Source organism: Tupaia chinensis, unplaced genomic scaffold (assembly GCF_000334495.1).
Source record: "Tupaia chinensis unplaced genomic scaffold, TupChi_1.0 Scaffold000492_1, whole genome shotgun sequence".
NCBI lineage: Eukaryota > Metazoa > Chordata > Mammalia > Scandentia > Tupaiidae > Tupaia > Tupaia belangeri.
The window spans coordinates 1466466-1489869 of record NW_006160004.1 but is presented as its reverse complement, the minus strand read 5'-3'; the positions used below and the strand labels follow the sequence as shown (position 1 = coordinate 1489869).

Below are 23404 nucleotides of genomic sequence, written 5' to 3'. Positions count from 1 at the left end.
GGGGGACCCAGAAAGGGCTGAGAAGTTCCAACCAGGTCTTTGGGGCCACGAGGGCAGGTGCTGGGACGAACGAGCTTTACGACAGAGACTTAGGATACTGGGCTCTCTCAGGAATCGTCACCAGGTGCCCGCTAGTGCTGAAGTTGATGAAGCAGTCCCAGGAGCCAGTGTGGAGGGGGAAGATCAGATACCGAAACACAGAGAAGAAGCTCGGAGACCCCACCCAGGTGGAGGCGGAGATCTGCAAAGGTAGGCCCCCTGTGGCCTCTGTTCCCCTCACTGTTCCCAGCTTCTCCTTTTTATCACCACCCCATCCCCTCTGGTGGTGGCCTCCACCACCACCCAATACACGACCCCCACCACAGGTTGCCCCTATTGTTCACCTCCAAGCTAAAGACATCCACGTGGCTTCCTCAGTGGCCCGGCAACCATGTAACTGCCCTGCCCCATCTCTCTCCTCTCTCCTTCCCAGCTCAGGGCTTCTTCTACTCCACCAAGAATACACTTTTTCTTCCTTCTAGGCTTTTCCACAGGCTGGTCCCATAGCCTCAGGAGCTCTCCCTTCTCTTCACCCACCTAATGCCTATTTATTCTTTTTTTTTGGAGAGTGTTTGTTTGTTTGGTGTTTGCCATAGGGCGCGTGCGCTCGCCAGACAGAGACAGAGAGACAGAAAGAGAAAAATCATCCCCCAGGGGGTATGGCCACGCTGCAATCCCTTCTCCTCCATTCTCTTCTCAGGATCTTGGGCATGCACGCACACGTGCCCAGCATAAGTTTTAAGCCACTGGGTCCAGGACTTGAACTGCGGTCGACTACGTGAGAGTCCAGCGACATAGCCATTACACTAACTGCCGGTCCCATTCCTATTTATTCCTTACCCCTCCTCCTGGAAGCCCCCACAGCAAGACTTTGGCCCCACCCCACTGCCTAGCTCCTATAGCCACCCCTGTCTTCCTGGGGCTCTGAGCTAACCCTGGCTGGGCTCTGCAGGCACTCCTCAAACACAGACCTGGGAGCACAGCCAACACCCACCACTGAACAAAGACAGAATTATAAAACACTCCACTGCTCCTGGAGCCCATAGCCCGGCCCTCCAGAAGGGCCCTGGTGGTCACCCCTCTGAGTGCACAGCTCTGCCCACCCTGGTGCTGGAGCCCATGCACTCTCCCTCCCAGGCTTCTCTCCTCTTCCTCACTGCCCATCCCTGGGCTTCTCCCAGACAGGCAAAAAAATAACCCAGGATGCACTTCAATGCTGCCATGAGCGCCGTTCCAGACACTACTGAAGAGCAAACTCAGCATTCTGAGGGGAAGGCTGTTAGATACCTGGCTCATTTCTTCTTCAGAATTACCATCTGCTTGTTTCATAAGACTCTCCAGAGGGAAGTCCTGCCCCAAAGTCTAGTATTCACCCCTGAATTCAGGAGCTGCTGGAGATTCTGGTCACAAGCTTCCCACAGTGCCAGGGTGTCCTGGGACATCTTGCAGTATGTGTTGACCACCGCCTGAGTCCTTCCAGCTGGGAGCTCTGGGGCTGGGCTGGGAGGCTGTGTACTGGCCGTGACCATGGTGCTGTAGCAGTGCATCAGCATGCCATAGTAACTGCAGGTTGGTAAAGCTTTGTGAAAGGATGAGAAATGAGCAACCATAGCTAAGGCATTTTTAGGATGGCACCTCAGAACACCTTCCATTCCTGAAGGAATGTAAGTAGGTGCCTCACTTTGGAAAACTGTTGGGCAATCTCCACCCAAGCTGTAGGTATGAACACGCTGTAACTATCCTTGACTCTGGTTCTGAGTGTGTGAACCAAAGGACAGCTTCTAGACTGTTCCTAGCAATGCTGTCAGAGAACCAAAGGGAAACTACCCTCATGTCCATTGTCACATGCATCCAGGGTATAATGACACCAGCAATGACAACTAGGCCTCAACTATGAGCAACAGTGTGGGCGAATCTTCTGATGCTGAGCAAAGGAACCCATAGGCAAAGGAATACAGGACGATGGTCTAGGTTGCAGTTCAGTGGACACCCTTAAATACTATTCTTATAGTTCAAAACCGTCATATGTCACCAATTTCATTTGGCTCCATCAAGTACAAACAGAGGCAAAAGTAATGGACATTATGAAGGTCAGAACATTGGTTCCTCTTGGTGGGGGTTGGTGGCTAGCAGGGACCTCAAGGAACTTCCAGGACTGGCCATGTCCTATCTCTTCACATGGGTGTTGGTTATGGCTGTGTGGTCAACCTGGAAATACCCAGCATGCCACACACTTGGGACAATGGTACTTTTTTGTACCTATGTCACATTCTATAAAAAGCTAGAAAAAAACATGCCTTAAATAGTGACTATGAAATGATATAGCAGAAAATACTAGGAAATAACTTGGATTTTCACTGGTCTTTAAGGAATAAGGCAACTAACTTGGTTATTTAATCTGCTTCTCTGTTCCTCAGAATGGAGCTGTCTCCAAATGCAGGTGAAATATATAATTCCTGTAGATGTCATTGCTGGTGCTCCGGGGAGACATCAGCGCTCTTCTTCCAATCTCAGCAGATTCCTGGGGGAACCCCCTGAGGTCCCCCTGGTACAGGCGCTGAGGCAATTTACAGTGTCCATGGCACCCCTGCAGGGCACGACCACATCTTTCCAGGGACTCTTGAACAACAGCTTTGCATTCTGGGAAGATAGGTGGATCCTCTGCCCAGTTCAGAGAGGTTATCAAGCAGGATATCACTGGTTATCACCCAGTGAGCTTACAGCAATGGAAGGGAAGGTTCAGTGGTGACATGGCAAGGATGCTGGAGGGATGATCTTATAACCTGAGATCCCAGGATTTACACCTTCTGATCCCTGGTTGATCTAAAGGCCAATTCTGAGAGGGGAAAGAAGATGGGAGCTGTTGAGGATACAGAGGCTTTCAATGGTCAAGTCTGAGTGCTAACCAGTTGCTGTATCTCCCTCCAGTCTTTTGGAAAGTATATGTATGTGTTACCTACATTTTAAACAGCCATCTTGGTAGCTTCCAAGGTCATGATGCAGGCTTCTATGGAATGTTGTCTAAGCACTAGGGACTTTCTGAAGCTTCTATAGCCTGAAAATAAGTAGTCACTTAGCTTTGAGAACAAACACTTCTTTTAGGGCAGGTCATTAATTCACACCCTGAGTTCTTTCCCTCTTGGCCTCTATAGCGCAAAACATCATAGCTGGGTCTGGTGTTGGCATTAGCCATGAGCTCATTACCCTGGAGATCACCTCCCCTGAGGTTCCGGACCTGACCCTCATTGATCTTCCTGGCATCACCAGAGTGGCCTTGGGGAACCAGCCCCAGGACATTAGCCTGCAGGTAAGCCTTTTAGGAATGCAGGACGGGCCAGCCTGCAGTGGGGGAGGTGCCGGAGCTCCCTGCCTGCAGCCACAAGGACTCTGGGTAATTCTCTGAGCCTTTATACTTACTGAGTAAGGCGGGAGGGGTCTGGAGCAGAACCGCCCAGGTAGACTCAGGGCTGCTGACAGGTGCACAGGACAGCTCAGGCCCTGTCCAGGGGGCCATTTGGGAATGTGGGCCTGCCCTCTGATATCAGCAATCCTTAAGGTCAAAAAGGCCAGAGGTTTGGATTTTCCCATGAAGTCTTTAACAACATTACTTTTTAAACTTGCCAGAGGATTTATCTATTTGCCAGAGAGACAGAGGGAGAGGGAGGGGAAGAGAGAGAAAGCATTTCTCAAAGGGTAGTCATGCTGCAGTCCCTTCTCCATCTCCCTGTCCTATTGGAATTTGGGGTCTGTACATACATACTCCCAGCATGTTTTTCAAGCTACCTGGGCCAGGATTTGAACCACAGTCAACCATGTGGGATCTGGGTTCCTTAACCACCAGGCCACAGGGCTGGCCCTAGCAACATTTTAAAAGAAATGAACACTGTAAAGCTGTGGAAACATGGATGGGTTAGGAAAGGCCCACACGGTGGAGAGGGCTGAGGGCCACAGTGACAGCAAGGACACGTGTGGGGTGAAGCCTGTATTTCTGTGCCAATGACCTCCCACTTAAACCCAAGGTTGCTGAAGAACACCATCTATCCTGGGGTGCCTAGATTCTACACTATCCAAGAAAACCTTTTGATGAATGACACTGCCAGTGTTGGGAACTCAACTAGAGTCAAATTAAAACGTGGCTGCCCTTAGTTGACCACATGCAATCTGGCTACTCTTAACTACTATGCTATAAAGCCAGCCCCATTGTCTTATTTGTTTGTTTGTATTGTCTGTAGAGAAAAATAACTTGGGAAATTAGTATTTTTAAGACTGATGTTGCCCACAGCACTCCTTTGTCTACAAACTCTAAGCAATATTATTGGATTTCTCTAATTGGAATGAGATAGACCCTTTCCAAGAACAAATGGCAAGTAACAAGTCATCAATATTAAGGATAAATGTCTAGAAGAACTACATGATAAGCAGGCCTGGTTCCTCCCCACACTTCTGTTGGAGCACTATGCTAGACTCTGAATGGGATGCAGAGATAAATATGATGCCACCAAAGGCCATAAAGGCATGGTATGGTTTTTATGGTAGATATAACACACCCACCAACAACTCTAATAGAAGGCAGAGTCTCTGAGGCATCTCCAGTGAGCTTTGGAGAAGAGGTAGGGTTGTACATGGCTGCAGGAATCAGAAGGTCTTCAGGAAGGAAGAAATGAAGTGATGAGCTTTGAAAGGTAAGTAGGAATTCAATAGCAAGCAGGTAAGGCTAGACAGGCAAGAGCCAGAGTTCATACCCTGGGGCCACATTGCTTTTCAACCGCTGCACCTGTCCAGCTGACTGTTTTCTTGGGTGACCAGAGGTGACATATGTAATGCCTTTGTGCATCTGTTTTTGCATCAGATCAAGGCCCTCATCAAGAAGTACATCAAGAGACAGCAGACAATCAACTTGGTGGTGGTCCCTTGTAATGTAGACATCGCCACCACAGAGGCACTGAGCATGGCTCAGGAGGTGGACCCGGAAGGAGACAGGACCTTAGGTGAGAAGGGACAATAAACTCCCATGGGATGAGGAGGGAAGGAAAGACCCCTCGCATCATTAGAAGGTCCTGGATGTAGTACTCTTAGAAAATCCAAGTTCTGTTCCAGGTGTTCATTAGAGATGCTTTATGAATGGCCAATTAGATAGATCAATTTGGGTACTAATATCTCTACAGAAACTTCTCATTACAGTACCACTTCTCATTAACAACCAAGTTTTCCTTGGTCCTCTAATTTGTCACAAACTAATATAACCAAAGTTCTCAATAAATAGTAGCTATTATTGGGCTAGCAGATGGTATGGGATTAAGATGCTATATCCCACATGGTTGCCTCCACAGTTCAAATCCCAGACTCAGCTTCTTGAGAATCACCCAGGCATGTGTATGTGCATGCCCAAAAATTCTGAGAGAAGAATGGGGAGAATGGATTGCAGTGTGGCCAAATTGGAAAGTGGTTTCTCACTTTCCCTCTCTGTAACTCTGTATCTCTCTCCAGCAAACACATGTGCCCTATAGCAAAAACCTAATATATATATATATATACACACACACACAAACACACACACATTGTTTTATTATGAATTCGGTCAATCACTATAGTCGTAGAGTACACACAATCAGATGGCAGTATAGTCTAAATCAGTATTACAACATAAATACAAATCTTCTAGGTCAAGCAGAGAATAGGGAAACGTGTGTTCCATTGAAAAGGGAAATGGAATGTTCACCCAAGTGCATAGTAGCATTCTTCACTAGCCAAGAGGTAGAAGCAACTCAAGTGTCCACTGATGGATGGATGGTTAAACCAAATGTGATGTACTGCATACAAGCAATGGTTCATTACTTAGCCTTTAAAATGAAGGAAATTCTGACACGTGTTACAACACAGGTAAACCTGGAGGACGTTACACGAAGTGAAATATGCCAGTAGCAAAAGGACCAAGACTGTGTGAGTCCACTGCGACTTCTGTACGGTCAAATCCATAGAGACAGAAAGCACAACGGTGGCTGCCAGGGGCCGGGAGCGGTGGAGTGGGCAATGCTGTTTAGTGGGTACAGATTTTCAGTTTTGCAAGAAGAAAAACAGCCAGAGACAAATGGCGGTAAGGCTGTACAATAATGTATATGTACTGATGCCCTGAATTGTGCACTTAAAACAGTGAAATAACACATTTTACATTATGTGTATTTTACCTGTCATTTTTTTTTAAAATAAATGTGTTTTAAACAACAAAACTGAGAATGGAATGGTGACAGAAAGCGCCATATTTTCATTAGCTGAGTTATTCCTTGCAGACATAAGTTAAGTGTATTTTAAAATGGGAATGGAATGAATATCTATGCAATACTCCCAAAGGGTGAAAACAGAGTCATTTTGATAAATAATATAATTGTGGTTTATAGAATAATATGTTTCAAAGAGACAGTGAGTCAAAAAGTTTGCAGATTCTCCACCAATTCTAGCTGCCAGGCGCACAACTCGAGTTCTGGTTTGTCATGTATGAATCCAGTGCCTTAACAACCATGCCACCTGTTGGTTCTCCCCTGATTTTTTTTTTTCAGAGAGAGAGATTTTTGCTATAGGATGCATGCATTCACCACAGAGACAGAGACAGAGAAAGCAAAAAAAGCAAAAAATCACACACACACCCCGGGGTAGTGGTGGGGGATAGCTATGCTGCAATCCCTTTTCCTCCATTCTCCTCTCCAGATTTTGGGCATAAATGCATACACGCCTGGCATAAGTTGCAAGCTTCCAGGTCCAGGACTTGAACCACAGCTGGCCATATTGGAGTCCAGTGCCTTAGCCACTATGTCAAAAGATCAGGACCCCCCACCTTCATCTTTTTAAATTATTATTATTTTTGTATACATTTATTCACTGTATCTGTCTCTGGGGAGAAGTATGTTTTGTTTTGTTTTTTAACCTTGTACAGAATAATGATCTAAGCTTTCAAGAATGAATGCTAATGGTGGTTCCAGGGAAGGTCTTCCTGGCTGCTTCTCCTGCTAGTGGAAGTTCCTTTCTGTTACTTGTAAAAATTAGAAAAGTAGATTCAGAGACTGCTTGGCTCTTTTATGAACATGTAAGGCTGTGCTCACACAAACTTTTTAATTTTTTAAATTTTCTGTAGGGTACTATGTGCTTACCATAGTCAGAGAGAGAGAGAGAGGTCGGGAGGGGGTGAGAAATCATCTCCCAAGGGTGATGACCACAGCACAATCCCTTCTCCTCCATTCTCTTCATATTTAGGGCAAGTACACACATGCACCCGGTGTGTTTTAAGCCTCCAGGTTGGGGACTTAAACTGTGAAGTCAGCCTTATGGGAACCAGTACCTCAACCATCATGCCACCTACTGGCCCCTATTCAAACTTCTAGTGAATACAGAGATGATGTTCTTCTGCGACAACTTTTGGTAATAAAAAGATTAACACAGAAAGAGAAAGTCAATTGATAGCTGGCGTGCCAGGGAAGTGTCAGGGAACAGTAGACGAGATGGCTAGACTTAACCACAAGTTGAAACTAAAGACAATATAGCAGAGTATAACCTTCAGGTTGCCAATAAACTAGGAAGATGCAGCAGCAATTTGACAATCAAAGACCACCAACAAAATAGGTACCTGGAATTCAAAGCTTTCATTTCAACAAGAGCAAGAAGGAGAGGTGGGGTGCAAAAGAATGGAAGAGGAAAGCAGAGAGGAGAAGGAGAGAGGAGTTGCCCACAGAGGGGGGCAGAATGAGCCTGTGCAGGAGACACTAGAAAGGGGGCCCAGATCCTCCTTACAGTAGGGAACAAGGTCTTCTGGAACCATGGTGGATGGAGCCAGCTTGTGACGATGTGTGCTGCCCCGAGGCCTGGCACCCAGCAGGCATCTGGGAACTATTTGTTGAATACATTGTATAAGGCCTTGAATGAATTGAGCAAGAGGATGAGTAGGTGAGGCAAAGAAAATACAAATAAGAGGAAGGAGTGAGAGGTGACAACAATGGGGATGAATATCTGTCAGGCACTGGAGGATCAAGGCTACAGAACTTCATGGATTCTGACCAAAAAAGGAGCCCATTGCCTAGCGGTGTTCAGGTATATACAAGGGTGGACCTGACCTTTCCATTCCCTTCTGTAACCCTCTCCCAGGGATCCTGACCAAACCAGATCTAGTGGATAAAGGCTCTGAAAAAAGCGTCATGAATGTGCTGCAGAACCTCACGTTCCCGCTGAAGAAAGGCTACATGATAGTGAAGTGCCGGGGCCAGCAGGAGATCATGAATAACCTGAGCTTGGCAGAGGCAACCAGGAAAGAACTGATGTTCTTCCAGTCACATCCACACTTCAGGTGAGACTCTTTAGGACAGCCCTGGAATTAAATGCCATGAAACCCCTCTCCACCTACCAGAATTGGCCAAGATGATACGTAAATTGTATATAAAAGTCTATGATGACTTTATGGGACCAGCAGTTAGAGTAATGGCTATGTCGCTGAACTCCCATGTAGTCGACAGTGGTTTGAGTCCCAGATCCGGTGGCTTAAACTCACGCCAGGCACGTGTGCGTGCGTGCCCAGGATCCTGAGAGGAGAATGGAGGAGAAGGGATTGTGGCGTGGCCATCATCCCTGGGAGTGATTTCTCACTTTCCGTCTCTCTTTCTGGCAAGCGTACATGCCCTATAGCAAAAACCTCTCCAAAAAAAAAAAAAAAGTATATGGTGACTTTAATAATAATTGTACAATTATCCCTGCCTTTACTGTTAAATGTATTGACTTACATAAACAAGTGATTGTTTCTTCGTCTCTAATGATGACCCTGATTAAAAATTGTGATGTGAGGGGCCAGCAGGTGGCATAGTGGCTAAGGCACTGGACTCCCGCATGGTTCAAGTCCAATGGCTTGAAACTCAAACAGGGCACATGTGCATGCACACCCAAAATCCCAGGAGGTGAATGGAGGAGAAGGGGTTGTAGCATGGCCATCTTCCCTTGGGGGTGATGTCTCACTTTCTCTCCCACTGTCTCTTTCTTTCTGCCTCTCCTGTGAGCACACATGCCCTATGGCAAAAACTTAAAAAAAAAAATTAGAATGTGATATTATGTGAAACATAGAGCACTTGGGTTTCCTAAAATGTTTTTATATGCTTTTTCAGCTTGGTTTTTCTTTTTAAGAATTATGTATTAAATTTTATTATTATCATTATTTTTAAATTTGCTATAGAGCTCATGCACTCACCATCGAAAAAGAGAGAGAGAGAGAAAAAGTAAGACATCAAGTCGTTAGGTCTAGAACACAAACTGTGGTTGGCCTTGTGGTAGTCTAGCGCCTTAATCGCCATACCACCTGCTGGCCCCCTCATTTTGTTTTATAAGTTTGCTTATTTATTTCTTTCATGAGCAAGAGACCTGGAGAGAGTGGCAGCATTCCCAACAGGGTCTTATGCCACGATCCACCCCCAGACTCGGCCAGCGCCAGACCATGGTCTATGTATACCTGGCATACGTGGTTGGAAGTCTTTGGATATGAACCCCAAACTGTCCCTTATCAGTAAAAATCATAAAATATCACATTTTATTCCTGCACTACCATCTGGGTCCCACTTTCTCATTTTAAGTCCTACAAGATCTTGAGAGACACATAAGGCAGTGAAGGTTCTTTCCATGTTTGTAGATAAGGACAATGAGGTTAAACAAATGGTGAACGGAAACAGGACTAGAGAGAGGTCTCCTATCATCCAGAACCTATGTCATCATCAGTGATACACATTAAAACCTGTGCTGTGGGAACCTCCACCTGTTTAGAGCCCAAAAACTAACTGGTTTTACTAAATATAAATTACCCTAGAGAGACTGCAGTTTGCAGGACTCTGGCATTTTTCCCCTTGAAATTGGGCACTTTGCTCTTTCATTTTATTCTGGAATTTGCTCTTCCTGAACACTGTGGAAGCAGGACACTAAGACCGAGGTCATGCCTGCTACAGGGAGACACTGTGGGAGCAGGAATAGAGACAGCCCAGGTTTGCTAATTGCTCTTGGGAATGGGTCATTCTCTCTGCAGCTTTCGCTTTCTCGTCTACTCAAGGGGCTCCCACTACTGCTTCACAGGATTATGAAGATTAGACAAATGGAATTAAAAATATGACATGCATGAAGGTCTTTGTACACCAACAATCAATACTTAATACCTTCTCAGTTTCTTCTTTCATTCTCTCTGCTTCTGACCTGAATGGAAGAAACAAATTGGTTTCTATAGCACTGGGGCTATGTGAAGGAAACTCCTCACTGAGCAGAGAGAAGATTCCATCATAGTCAGATCCATGGTTCTCAACCCTGAGAGAGCAACAGAATCTTCTAGAGTTCACAAATCTAGTTTACCTTGTCCCCTGGTCTAGGGTGGAGCCCAAGAGCTAATGTTCCTGACAAGTTCCCAGTGGAGGCTGATACCAATGTTCACACTTTAAGAAACACTACTTGGGAACCAGCAGTTAGTGTAATGGCTATGTCGCTGGACTCCCACATAGTCGACCGCAGTTCGCGTCCCAGACCCAGTGGCTTAGAACTCACGCCAGGCGCATGTGCATGCGTGCCCAAGATCCCGAGAGGAGAATGGAGGAGAAGGGATTGGGCCGTGCCCATCCCCCCGGGGGGGGGGGTGATTTCTTGCTTTCTGTCTCTATGTCTCTGTCTGTCTGGCGAGTGCATGTGCCCTATAGCGAAAACCTCTCCAAAAAATAAAAAAAAATAAAAAACACTACTTAAAGACTTTGAGAATATTGTCATTTTACATGAGAAAGTGTGTTGAAGGGTTTTATTGTTGAACAACTGAGTCTAAATCCTTGAGCGCCCGTCTGTTAGGAGCCAGCTTTTGCAGGGAGAGGTGCTGGGCTCAATACTGATAAAGCAATCCGACGGGAGCCTGTCCTTCTGGAATCCATGTTGATAGCAAATACTCCACAGCCAGACTGCCTGGGAAACTACTTAACCTCTCTGTGCCTCAGCTTTCCTCCCTCTAATGTGGGTTGTTAAATGATTAAATAGGTTAATATCTGAAAAGCCCTCAGCATGGTGCCTGACACTCAGAAAGCACCAATACATATTTGTTATAAGAAAGAAAATAATGGGGGCCAGCAGATGACGTGATGATTATGTTGCTGGACTCCCATATGGTCAACTGTAGTTCGAGTCCCAGACCTGGAGGCTTGAAATGCAAGCCGGGTGCATGTGCACATGTACCCCAAATCCCAAGAGAATGGAGAAGGGATTGTGGCAAGGTCGTTCCCCCAGAGGGTGATTTCACGCTTTCTGTTCTCTGACTCTCTCTGTGTCTCTGGCGAGCACATGCACCCTTATAGTGAAAATCTCTCTAAAAGTAAACAAATACATACACTATTAGGCTCTATAGCCTAATAGTTAAGGGAGCTAGATTCCACTTAGCCAATTGTGGTTTGAATCCTATCTCTAATGGCCTGAAAAACAGGCCTGGCATGTGTCCAGAATTTCGACAGGATGAAGAAATGGAAGAGAAAGGATTCATGGTGTGATCATGCCCTACTGGGGTGCTCTCTCTCTCTCTCTCTCTCTCTCTCTCTCTCGTGCACACACCTTCTGGCAATTAAAAAAGAAACAGTTATAAGGCTAGCAGGTGGCATGGTGGTGAAGGCTCTGGACTCCCACATGGCAACCACGGTTTGAGTCTCGGACCTGGCAGCTTGTTTTCTCACTTCCTCTGTCTGTCTGTCTGTCTGTCTCTTTCTCTCTGTCTCTCTCTGGTGAGTGCACATGCCCTATAACAAATTTAAAATATAATAAATAAAATTAAATAAATCTATTTTTTTAAAAAAAGGAAAAGAAAAGAAAAAATGAGGGGCCAGAAGATGGCATAGTGGTTAAGGCTCTGGACTCCCACATGGCTGACCATGGTTTGAGTCCCAGACCTGGTGGCTTGAAATTCACACTGGACATGTGTGTGAATGTGCCCAAAATCCCAAGAGGAGAATGGAGAATAAGGAGTTGCTACATGGCCATTCCCCTGGGGAATAATTCCTCACTTTTCTTTCATTGTCTGTCTCTTTCTGGGTCTCTCTGGTGAGTGCACACACCTTATGGCAAAAACCTAAACAAACAAAAAAATAAAAGAGAGAGAGAGAAGAAAAATTACTTTGGGCAGGCTGCTTAGCCTTTATGGGGTAGGTCTGTATTGTTTTCTTATACACAAGGTGAGTTTGTTGGGATGATAAAAAGAGAAAATGGGTGAACCAGCAGATGGTGTAACGGTTTCGTCACTGGACTCCCACATAGTCAACCACAGTTCAAGTCTTGGACCTGGTGACTTAAAACTCATGCTGGGTGCATGTTTGGGCACGCCCAAGATCTCAAGGGAAGACTGGAGGAGAAGGGATTGTGGCATGGCCATCCTCCCTGGGGGAAGGATATCTCACTTTCTGTCTCTCTGTATCTCTGATGAGCACATGTGCCCTATAACAAAAATCTCTCTCTCAAAAAAAAGGATGGAACTACCCAGGTCATGACTACCTGGATATAGGCTGGCCCTATGAGCAATACCTGTCTTTCTCGTGCATCATTTGGCCTTTCTTTTTCTTTGTAAAGTTTATTTTAAAAATTTATTTTCTCTCTTCTTCCATAAGAGAGGGAAACAGAGACAGAGAGACAAGTATCTCCAACAGGGTCTTCTCGCCACAATCCACTGCCAGTTTTAGCTAGCCCGGATCATGGGCATGCGTGCATGGGCCCCATGTGCACAGGGAAGTTCTGGCACACAAACCCAGGACCTTCCTATGTGAGTCTAGTTCTTTTCCCACTGTGATATCACCTGGCTCCAGCTGGTGCTTCTGACTGTGTACTCAGCCCAGGGCACTGAGCTCTCCTGCCCACTTACAAAGCCCAGTCCAGAAAAAATAGTCACATGGGTCTTTCCTGAATTCACAAGTGCTCTGTCGTGTTTCAGAGTTTTCCTGGAGGAAAAGAAGGCCACGGTACCCCATCTGGCAGAAAGACTTACGGCCGAGCTCATCGCGCACATCAGAGTGAGTCTGTGGGTTGGCCTACAAGTTCCAAAGGTTGCAGCCTGCCTGGTCACTCTCTCTTGACTTGGCTAAGATGCCCCACTGAGCTGCCGCACACCAACTAACAAGCCCATTAGGAAAACCTACCGGCCCTGGGCACAGGCCCACAGGAGAGCTTCTGGCCTGGGAAAGGCAACAATTGCCTAGTGTTGCAGGAGAGCAGAATCAGTTCAGGGGAGTAAAAGGGAGAGAAGGAAACTATAATACCAGTTTAGCAGTAAAAAAGCAGGCAGTGGGAGAGCAAATAATTTTCATTTTTTTCAACAGGTTAGTACTCCACAATATAAAAACATTTTCCCAGTCTCAAACTTCGTTACAAATGAGCTTGTAACAAATAAATCCTTTTTTTTTTTGATTGATTTTCAAACATAGACAACTGCGAAGTTGTCACATCATTAACTAAGGAAAACTACAGCTTAGTACTTAAGAGACAAAATCTTTGTAGTACTTACCCAAACCTTCACCATGAGGTTGAGCTAACGGAATGGGAAGATTGATGTTGACTCTCAGAGCAGAGATAATTCCCAGCCTGTGTCCTAGTCCATACTAAACGGTGTGTCCGACAAAAGCTGTGAGTTCTCTGAGCCAGAAAGTATACTCTCAGAGATTATTTGGTTGGAAGGCTCTAATGGTTCTCAAACTTGAGTACACACCAGAATTACCTGGAAAGCTTGTGAAAACTCGGGCTCTGGGCCCAGCTTCAGTTTCAAATTCAGCAGGTCCTGGGTGGGATTCATGATTTCACTTTTCTATGTTCTATGTGACCTTGGGAATATATTTTGAGGACTACTGATTCTGGTAAAATCCTCTAAGTTTTCAGAGGAGAGCTCTGAAAATAGTATTCTGTCAAACTGGGGGAGAAAAAGAGATATATATATTTTGCAAAAATGTGTTGTATTTTGCTAACTTCTTTGGTAACTTTTTCTGAACACTTGAATATTTTAACTTAAAATGTTTAACATTAAAATTAATTTTTGAAAAACTAAAATCAATACTCACTTGTGATATTGATCATTTGAAAGTTCAGAGGGACGACAGTTACTGTATTTCTGCCTGTAGGTACAAACTGTACATACCCATAGCATGTAGGGACCCGCCTTCTTTAGGCTCCTTAACAAGCTTCCATCTTAACAGATTTCGTACAATCAGAGAAATGCGAATGCCTCCTGAGTGGTTTAAAGTGGGATTCTACACCTGTCAGCTTACTTGAGTAAGCGACACCATTTCATCTTTTGCAAATTACCTTTCCTTCAGAAATCACTCCCTTCGCTGGAAAGTGAAATCAGGGAGCGCCACCAGGGGGCGACAGAGGAGCTGCGCCGGTGTGGAGCCGACATCCCCACCCAGGAAACCGACAAGATGTTCTTTCTGATCGAGGTGAGACTTTCCACCAAGCTCCACGTGACCCCGAGGCACAGAAACCGCCTGGAGGCAGCACTCCCACCGTGCTCCCACCAGTGGACGTGTGGCCTTCCTTTGTCTCGCCTGGGAGATGAGGTGTTTGGGGGAGTGGTCACCTTGCACTCCCCTGCCCTGGCATCGCACATGCTGCCTGGGTCTCAGCTCTTTGACTGCAACACAGACTAATGACTTTATCTCACTTTCAGAAAATTAAGGTGTTTAATCAGGACGTTGAAAAGTTAGTAGAAGGAGAAGAAATTGTAAGGGAGAAGGAGACCCGCTTGTATAACAAAATCCGAGAGGAGTTTAAAAACTGGGTACTTGTTCTTGCAGCCAATACCCAGAAAGGTAAGTCCCGGGGTGGGGCTCCCCTAAAAGTGACGTCATATTTATGGACACCAGAAGCTACTTCCGGCATGTGAAAGTGTGCAAATTGCTGAATGTGCCTGCCCAAGGAATGTGGGCCCCTTAGAAATCAGGAGCTGCTTCCCAATGATGGAGACCCCTCTCTGGGGAGCACTGTGCTCCCCAACTCAACACAAAAGAGTTCCACCACCTTCCTTCTTGCTCTTTTGTTTCGAGGCTAATTGTCATTTGACATCCATCTGAGAAGTGTGCAAGCAACTCAGGGGACCTGGGAGGAGAGCCTATACCAATGCCAGGGCCCCTGATGACACTGGAGCCGGCCCCATCGAAGGCTCTCCAGCCACTGCAGTGTTCAGTGCCCACGTGGTGGCTGTGTGGCCATCACAGATGCACCAGACATGGTGCCTTGATAAGGAGCAGTTTGGTAGAAAAGGTGACCTGGGATATTTCTCACTTCAGTGGTGTGGAGGCAGAGAGAGGCAAGGCTGTCAGGAGCTGGGGGAGGTGAGTGCACATGAAATCATCCGCCCCCTCTCCCCCAAAGGGTGGAGGGTACAATAATCTGGTTTTAGCAATAAGCAAAGAAAAGACTCAAAGGAGCAGCTCTTTGTTACTGTTGAACCACATCCAGGTCAACTTACCCTGACTCCTCTCTTTCTCTGCCCCTAATACAAAATCAGACACTCGCAGTTTGGCAAGAGTCCCCCTGCTTCACCCAGCACAGTTCTGTGTTCGTGCTCCAGCCCAGGTGCCAGAGTGTGTGTGTGTGTGTGTGTGTGTGTGTTGATAGTGTCATTGTACCTGTGTTTGGTCAGATCAGCACTAGTCTCTTTGGGTGCATGCTTGGGAGGTCTGTAAGTAGAACAGAAATCTTTGTTTCTATTTTCATATAAGTACTCAGATATTTTTTAACCAGTTTTAAACCCCGAACTCTCTCTTGGGGTAATGATTCTTCACTGAAACATTTTCATAGAATATGATTTTTTTTATTTCTCAAAAGTCAGTAATTCTTGAACTGGCATTATCAGATCATGACTATTTTTTCATGATGAACAAAACTCCACTTTGAAACACTGCATCAGGCTGCCATGAGAAGCAATGGCACCTACCTTTAAAGTGTCTATGGAGGGTCCAGACAGTGGTGCAGCAGTAACAAGACACTCTGCCTAGCGGACCCACAGGGGAAGGTCCCAGGTTTGCGATCAGAGACTCCTTGAGTACACCGGGCACGTATGTGCCCATGACCTGAGGCTGCTGAGGCTGGGATGGACTGCAGCATGGAGACCCTGTTGGAGTTACTGTCTCACTTATGACACTCTTTCTTGCTCATGGAAGAAACAAAGTTTTTTAAAAGATCTTTACACAATAAAATGTCTGCAGGAGTATTAGAATTCACCATGGTAGTTTGTTTCACATTGCAGTGAAAAATATTATTCATGAAGAAGTCTCGAAATATGAAAAGCAGTATCGTGGCAAAGAGCTTCCAGGATTTGTCAACTATAAGACGTTCCAGAACATCGTGCAGCAGTACATCCAACAACTGGTCAACCCTGCACTTGACATGCTCCAGAAAATTGTTGGTGAGTACCCGGCATGCATGACTTTCGGATCGCTCAGGGCCTTCCACAGAGAAGAACTGTCTGCAGACTCCCTCTCCAGCATGCTAGATTGCCACTCCGTGTAGTCCCCAGGCTGATGGCATCAGCTCAGTGTGGGGCTGCCCAGGACTACATATGCTGATCTTCTGAATGAGAGCTTGTTCCAAGGTCTCAGGGTGATTTGAAGATACATTAAAGCTTGAGAGGGTCTAAGCACAGTAGTACATGCTGCTACATAGTAGGCAGAAGCTACATGAGAGGCACAGGTTCAATTCCCAGACCCACTAAAATCCAGGCTACATGAGACTATAAAGTCCCAGCTACAGAGGAGACCAAGGCAGGAGGATAGTGACATAGAGACACCTTATCTCAAATAAGAAGATTGAGGGGCAGCAGGTGGTATAGTGGCTAAGGCACTGGACTCCCAAATGGCTGACCACAGTTCTAGTCCTGAACCAAGTGGCTTGGAAATCTTGCCAAGTACACATGCATGCATGCCCAGAATCCCAAGAGGAGAATGGAGGAGAAGGGAATGTGGCATGGGTATCCACCCTGGGGGGTTGGTTTCTCACTTTCCCTCTCACTGCCTCTCTCTCTGGTGAGTGCATGAACCCTATGGCAAAACTCTAAGACAAAACAAAACAAGTTTGAAAGGGCTGCACTGTAGTGAGGAAGGGACTTCCTGTCACTGTCCATCAAGCATGTGAAGGGGTAGGGTGGAACGATGGCTTCCCCTGTCTTTGGGGGAGGGAGGGGAAAGGACTGAGCTTTTAAGTTATCACACACAACCCTTGGTGCAGCTATTGAAAGGTGGGCAGATGCCAAGTATGGATCAGAGACACCCCATGAAGGGGCAGAAGACATGAGACCTGCTCCTTACTCAGGGTGGGTGGCAGCTGGGTTCTTAGAACTGTGTACCACCTCTCCTCTTTAAGACTGGCCTTCTGGAATGGGGTGGCTACTTGGCCGATGAGGATGAATGGGTGTTCAACAGGTTGTCCTCCGATTCATGTTAGAGTGATAAGATCTGCTACGAGGATTCAGAATAGGCATTGGCTAATGGGTCGGTTGATATATCATAAGCCTCTTTAATGTATTTCATTCCTATTTCTGTATTACTGATTTTTTTTCTTTCTTCCTTTGGTCAGAACTTGTCCAGGAAGCTTTCATCGTCACAGCCCAAAATAATTTCGGTGAATTTGCTAACCTTAACAGAACAGCCCAGGTAAGCCACCCAGAGTTCATTTGCTAGCCACTTGGCTGTGAGTCTGACTTTTGAAAGAAGTCAGATGGTTACTGTTGCTTGGGAATCTGAGGCCAGGATTGCAGGGCTGCATGGCTGGGTTGGTGGCCCCAGGAACACTGCCTGCCTTGCTACTGGTCAGGAGCTGGTCTCCACACCAAGGGAGAAAGAAGCTAGGCATGGCACCTTGCTCTAGGTTCTGCAAGGTCTTACAGGACCGGGCTTGATGATGATAGCCCCATATCATCTATGACCATACCCAGTGACTGTCTGGTAGTTTGAATCTTTTTCAAGCATAAAGAACAACATTGTCTACTAGTCCTATTCCAAAATTTATATCAGAATATTGCCACAGTCCTGCAGATTTCCACTTAGCAACTCTCCCCTGAACCATCACTTGGTAAAGGGAAGAGAAGGGTCCACTGCACTGGCACAGGCTGTGGGGCACTACTGAACAAGGTTGGGCCATGTGGGAGGCCTGAGTCAGTTCCCTGGTCAACCTAAAAGGCAGGTGCAGGGATACACACCTGTGCTCCTGGCTAGCTGGGAGGCCTGGGCAGGCAGATCATGGCAGGGCAAGACCCTACTAAAAACACACCCTATCTATGGGGCCAGCAGATGATCTACTGATTAAAGCACTGGACTCCACATGGCTGACTGTGGTTTAAGTCCTGGACCTGGCAGCTTGAAATTCATGCCAGGTGTATGTGTATGCATGCTCCCAAACCTGAGAGGAGGATGGAAGAGAGGGGGTTGCCGAATGGCCATCACCCCTGGGGGATGGTTTCTTGCTTTCAGTCTCTCTGTGTATCCCGCAAGGGCACACACCCTATGGTAAAAAATCTCTGTTATATCAAAACAGCATAAACCTGGTAGTTCATACACAACAGAAATTTCTTGCTCACAGTTCTAGAGACTGGGGTGCCGGCAGATCAGCGTCTGGTAAGCACTGCTTCCTGGCTCAGAGATGGTTTTATAAGGTCACCAGTCCCATGCATGAGAGCCCCTCCCTCATGCCTTAATCACCTCCCCAAGGTCCTGCCTCCTAACACTAGGGATAAGGATTTCGACCTGTGAACTGAGGCGATGCAAAGACTTAGTTCATTGCAACGATTCTGCTCTGTCATCTCTTTCTTTCCCAAAATGCCTTTGACTATGTTGGCAGTGAGGTAGAAGTCTCAGGATTTCTGGAAAATGAGTAAATCAAATGATTATCCCATAGTGTTCATTAGTGCTGGAATCCTTGAAGCCTTGAATTAAAGCAAAGTAGAGCCACACGACTGGCTGACACCCTCGTGAAAACAGGCCAGACCTGAGGGATAAGCGGGAAGATGGTGGTGTGAGGAGTAGTGAAGGGCTAGGGCAAAGAGGGAGGGAGGCGGGAGAGGAACAGGTTGGCCATGTGCATGCAGGATGGATGAGGAGGGCCAAGACAGGGAGGTGGGACTGGCTACAAATCACCACGGAAACCCTTAGACCTTTTTTGATCATGAATTACTTATTTCTTTAGAATTGTTAATTCAATTGTATTTATTATTATTTTTTAAAATTTGCTATAGGGCATGTGTGCTCACCAGGGAGAGGTAGTGAGAATGAGAGAGAAGAAAAGTGAGAAAGTAAGCCACCAGGTCTGGGACTCGAACCGTGGTTAGCCATGTTGAAGTCCAGTACCTTCACCACTCCACCTGCTGGCCCCAATCATGGAATACATTTAATCCTGGGTCCAGCCCCATAGTACTTGCTAAATTGTTTGAACAAGAAGAAAAAGAAAGTAACCTGTTCATCTTTCTCATCTAACCCCAGAGCAAAATTGAAGACATAAAAATAAAACAGGCAGAAAAAGCAGAGAACATGATCCAGCTTCAGTTCCAAATGGAGAAGCTGGTATACTGCCAAGATCAGATTTACAGTGTCGTTCTGAAGAAAGTCCGGGAAGAGCTCTTTAACCCCGTAGAGAAGCCTTCACATAATATTCATCCGAATTCCTGTGTCATAAATGATTTGTCTCCAGTTTCGGCCATTACGGAAATCGGCGTCCACCTGAATGCCTATTTCTCGGTGAGCTCCCATTTGCACAGGATCCGTGTGCTCTGCAGTTTGCCAAGTGGAGAGTCAGGTGTTCTGAACCAGGGGGACTTGATGGAGGGACCAACGAGGTACCACTATGATGGTTTAAGTCCTGTTGTACTGAGCTAAAGTGCCCATATATTGTCTCATTTATAATTTTACAAGAACCTTGTGGAGGTACAGAACATGTACTCAAAATTCACTCTGACTCCAATGTTCCTTATATTTTATACAATTGCATGAATTCTGAAATTACTCTTGTCGGAACAGAGCAAAATACCACCCACCTGAACTAGGCTGGCTCGAATTTAGTTTTCCTTACAGTTTGGAAAGGCACTCAGCTCTCAACGTGCCTCAGGCTCGCCAACTACACCACACAGGAATGAAAATTCCTTCTCTGAGTCTATGCAATCCTATCAACTCTGTGGCTTCTGACCGTCCATCCAGTGTGCAAGTCTGAGGGTGCACAGGGAGGGGGGTCACTCTTAAAATGCAGAGAAATCCAGCTCTTAAAGAATAGAGTGTGGAGTTGCACAGCCTTTGGACCATGCCATGCAAACTGGCCATGCCCATGAAGACAGGGAATGAAGAGAGACTGAGCAGGTCCTGATCTACCCTCAGAGTCGTCAGGGGCATCAAGGGCTGTGGCGTCTCTCCAAAGGGAAGGGGGAAGAGCTCCTGGGAAGTCTAGGATGCCCAGAAGGAAGGATGGGCTTCCTAGCCTACCAAGGTGGTTCTCAGTACCAGAGGAGTGACTAGGAGACTAAGGGGACAGTTTACATAAAACCTTCACCCTGGACTGTAGATGGGTAGGCTCACTAGGGCTTAGTAAGGCAGCCAGGCATGTACCCAATGACCCTAGGCCTCTCTGCAACCACAGGCCTCAGGCCAAGACCTCTTCGGCTAACTCTTCTTACCTCCTTTTCCAGGAAACCAGTAAACGTCTTGCCAACCAGATCCCATTCATAATTCAGTTTTTTGTGCTTCAAGACAATGGCAACTGGTTACAGAAAGCCATGATGCAGATACTGCAGGAGAAAGAGCGCTATTCCTGGTTGCTTCAAGAACAAGGTGAGACAGCCACCAAGAGAAGATTCCTAAAGGAGAGAATTTACCGGCTCACTCAAGCACGACAAGCACTCTGTAAATTCTCCACTGAAGAGATGTAATGAAAGTCTACGAGCTGCGTTTTTCTTTTGTTTCTTTTCTTTTCTTTTCTTTTTTAAAGAGCATTCATTCATTTTCATTCACTGTTAGGGGAAGTGGTGCAGGAAGTTGCTTCTGGCATGGGGCCAGGCTTCTCTGTTGTCTGTGTCATCCCTGCTATGCTATACTCAGCACCAGAACCTACACCTGAGGTCTGCCAATGTCTGCCCTGACCTCCAGTCTGGGGGCCTGGTACCACACAGCTGCAAACTTAAATACTGCTATCACTCTTTGCCCATATGTATTTGTGTATCCACACCCCTTCCTAACCAACAACAACTGGATTACTCACGGTCCCCCAGGGAGGTCTATGTATTTCCAGAACCTTGCAGGACACCCAGTACACAGTAGCCACTTCATAAATCAATCTCACTGAACAAATGAATGCTGTGGAGTGACGGCAAGGACCTGAGGTTGTCACTTAAGCCCAGGCCCTGGTCACTCTCACATGATTTCAGTCATGCCACCTACTTCCTGATCGTTGTTCTCTGCAATCCTGATTTCCAGTCCCTGGGAGAAATGAGCCTGAGTGACACTGTGTTTTCTCCCATTTGTCTTCCTGACTGCCATGAGCCATCATTGCTCTGGAAAGTCTTGAAGAAGGATTTGGTAAGGAAAAATGTCTTTTAAAAGTTGTAGCAGCCTGCTGTTAGTTTGATGCTTACTTAAGGTGTCTGGATCTCATGTGGCTGACTGCACAGTTCAAGTCCCGGACTTGGTGGCCTGAAAAACATGCCAGACATGTGTGCCTGCATGCCCCAAATCCCTGAGAATGAAGAAGGGACTGTGATGTGGCTATCCCCCAGGGGGGGTGCTTTCTCACTTGCATTCTCTCCAAGAGCACATGTATCCTCCAGCAAATTAAAAAATTTAATTAAAATTAAAAAGGTTGAATTTTGCATTGGTGATTATGTCTAGAGTAGAAGATTGTGAGTGATTTCATTTTTCTTCTTCATGCTTGTCTGCATTTTTCAAACAGCGATAATAGATCCTTCACTAAAAAGATACTACAATAAATACTATTTGTTTGTCTTTAAAGTTTGAGATAGAAAGAGTGCCTCAAAAATATTCAGCTTTGGCATAGGTAAAAAGAGGGTACACAAGATATTTTTCTTCATTTGCTATAAAAGAAGTCAGAAAAGAGGGCTAGCAAGTGGCATGGTGGTTAAGGTGCCGGACTACACCATGTGGTTGAACACGGTTTGATTCTTAGACCTGGTAGCTTATCTTTTCATTCCCCCCCCCATCTCTCTCTGGTCAAATTAAAAATAATAATAATAAATAACTAAAAAAAAGAAGTTGGAAAAGAAAGTTTAAGTTAAAGTCATAGTTTGAATACTATTTTTCAAGAAGTCTCCTGCAGATTTGTACTAAAACATGTTAAATAAAAATGTTAGGAGGCCATTGTTTTAAACTTAGTTTCTGTGCTAGGCCCCAACAGATCAGACCAAAATGGAGTCAGTCATGTTAAAATGTCATGTCATCAAGTGAAACTTTAAGGAAGCTGATGGGTCTCCCAAATAGACCACGTCTTCCTGAAAACAGGAGATTCTAGTCTACCCACATCAGTACTTATGCACATTTTGTGGTTTTCTTAGAAATGTGCACCCGAATTAGCTCGAGATGCTGCCTAGGCTCATGGGAGTTTGTGTTGTGGATAGCCTGTTGCCCAAGTACATCCCTCCTTTACTTCCCAGACTCACTGTCTCCACACTCTGGTTAAGACTGAGCAAAGTGACTCCAGGTGCCCATGAGGCTTCCCTCATAGAATTTAGCCAATCCCTGCTGGACAAGACTCCTCGTATCCCACCCTTCTTTTCACGACTTTGACCTTTAAAACCATCCGGAAATCTGTAACACACTAGCTTGCGTTATCCGGGACAACTTGGATTTTGTGGTGTCTGGGCAGTCATCCCACCCTGGCCAAGATGAGATCTCTGCTCTATTTGCCTTGCCTCAGCTTTGTTTGGTTTGGTTGACAGAGACTGGGGCAGTTGTCTGCTACAGTCGTCATAGTACAGACTGGGCAGCTTCAACTACAGAAATTGATTTTATCTCTGCTGGTTTCACCTGGGCTCACCCATGATTCATGGTCACATAAGAACTAGAAAAGGCTAGAAGGTCCCTAACCCACATTTCCATTAGGAACATTTGGGTCCTATTAGCAGCAATGTTCAAAATGAGCAAGATGAAGGAAGGGTGCCTGTTCCTGGTATCTGCAGCACCTCCTACAGCAGCTGACTGGGAACTGGTTAGGGAGAGCCAGTCTCTCGGATACTCTTTGTTGGCACACACTCATTTTTAGTAGGTGCGGCACTAGCTGCAATTGCAAACTTATCCCTAAATTTTTCTCCCTGTTCAGAGAGTCTGGAGAGGAGCAAAGGGAGCCTGGCTCCAAGTGGATGTTTCCTCAAGTTCAG

The 23404-nt window shown here is 45.9% G+C and overlaps 1 protein-coding gene across 2 annotated transcripts in view; it reads left to right on the top strand.

Moving 5' to 3' along the window:
• The window catches only part of MX2 (MX dynamin like GTPase 2), a 40970-nt gene extending 20005 nt beyond the window's left edge, over positions 1–20965 (top strand). For both annotated transcript variants that reach the window (XM_006156376.3, XM_027774899.1), the window contains exons 4-14: positions 112–249; positions 3192–3346; positions 4889–5027; positions 8170–8368; positions 12986–13064; positions 14358–14480; positions 14711–14852; positions 16292–16450; positions 17617–17693; positions 19515–19769; positions 20708–20965. In XM_006156376.3, the coding sequence (XP_006156438.1) occupies positions 112–249; positions 3192–3346; positions 4889–5027; positions 8170–8368; positions 12986–13064; positions 14358–14480; positions 14711–14852; positions 16292–16450; positions 17617–17693; positions 19515–19769; positions 20708–20947 (1706 nt within the window). In that variant the 3' untranslated portion in view covers positions 20948–20965. The remainder of the gene's footprint in view (positions 1–111; positions 250–3191; positions 3347–4888; positions 5028–8169; positions 8369–12985; positions 13065–14357; positions 14481–14710; positions 14853–16291; positions 16451–17616; positions 17694–19514; positions 19770–20707) is intronic.
• Positions 20966–23404: the final 2439 nt, after the last annotated feature.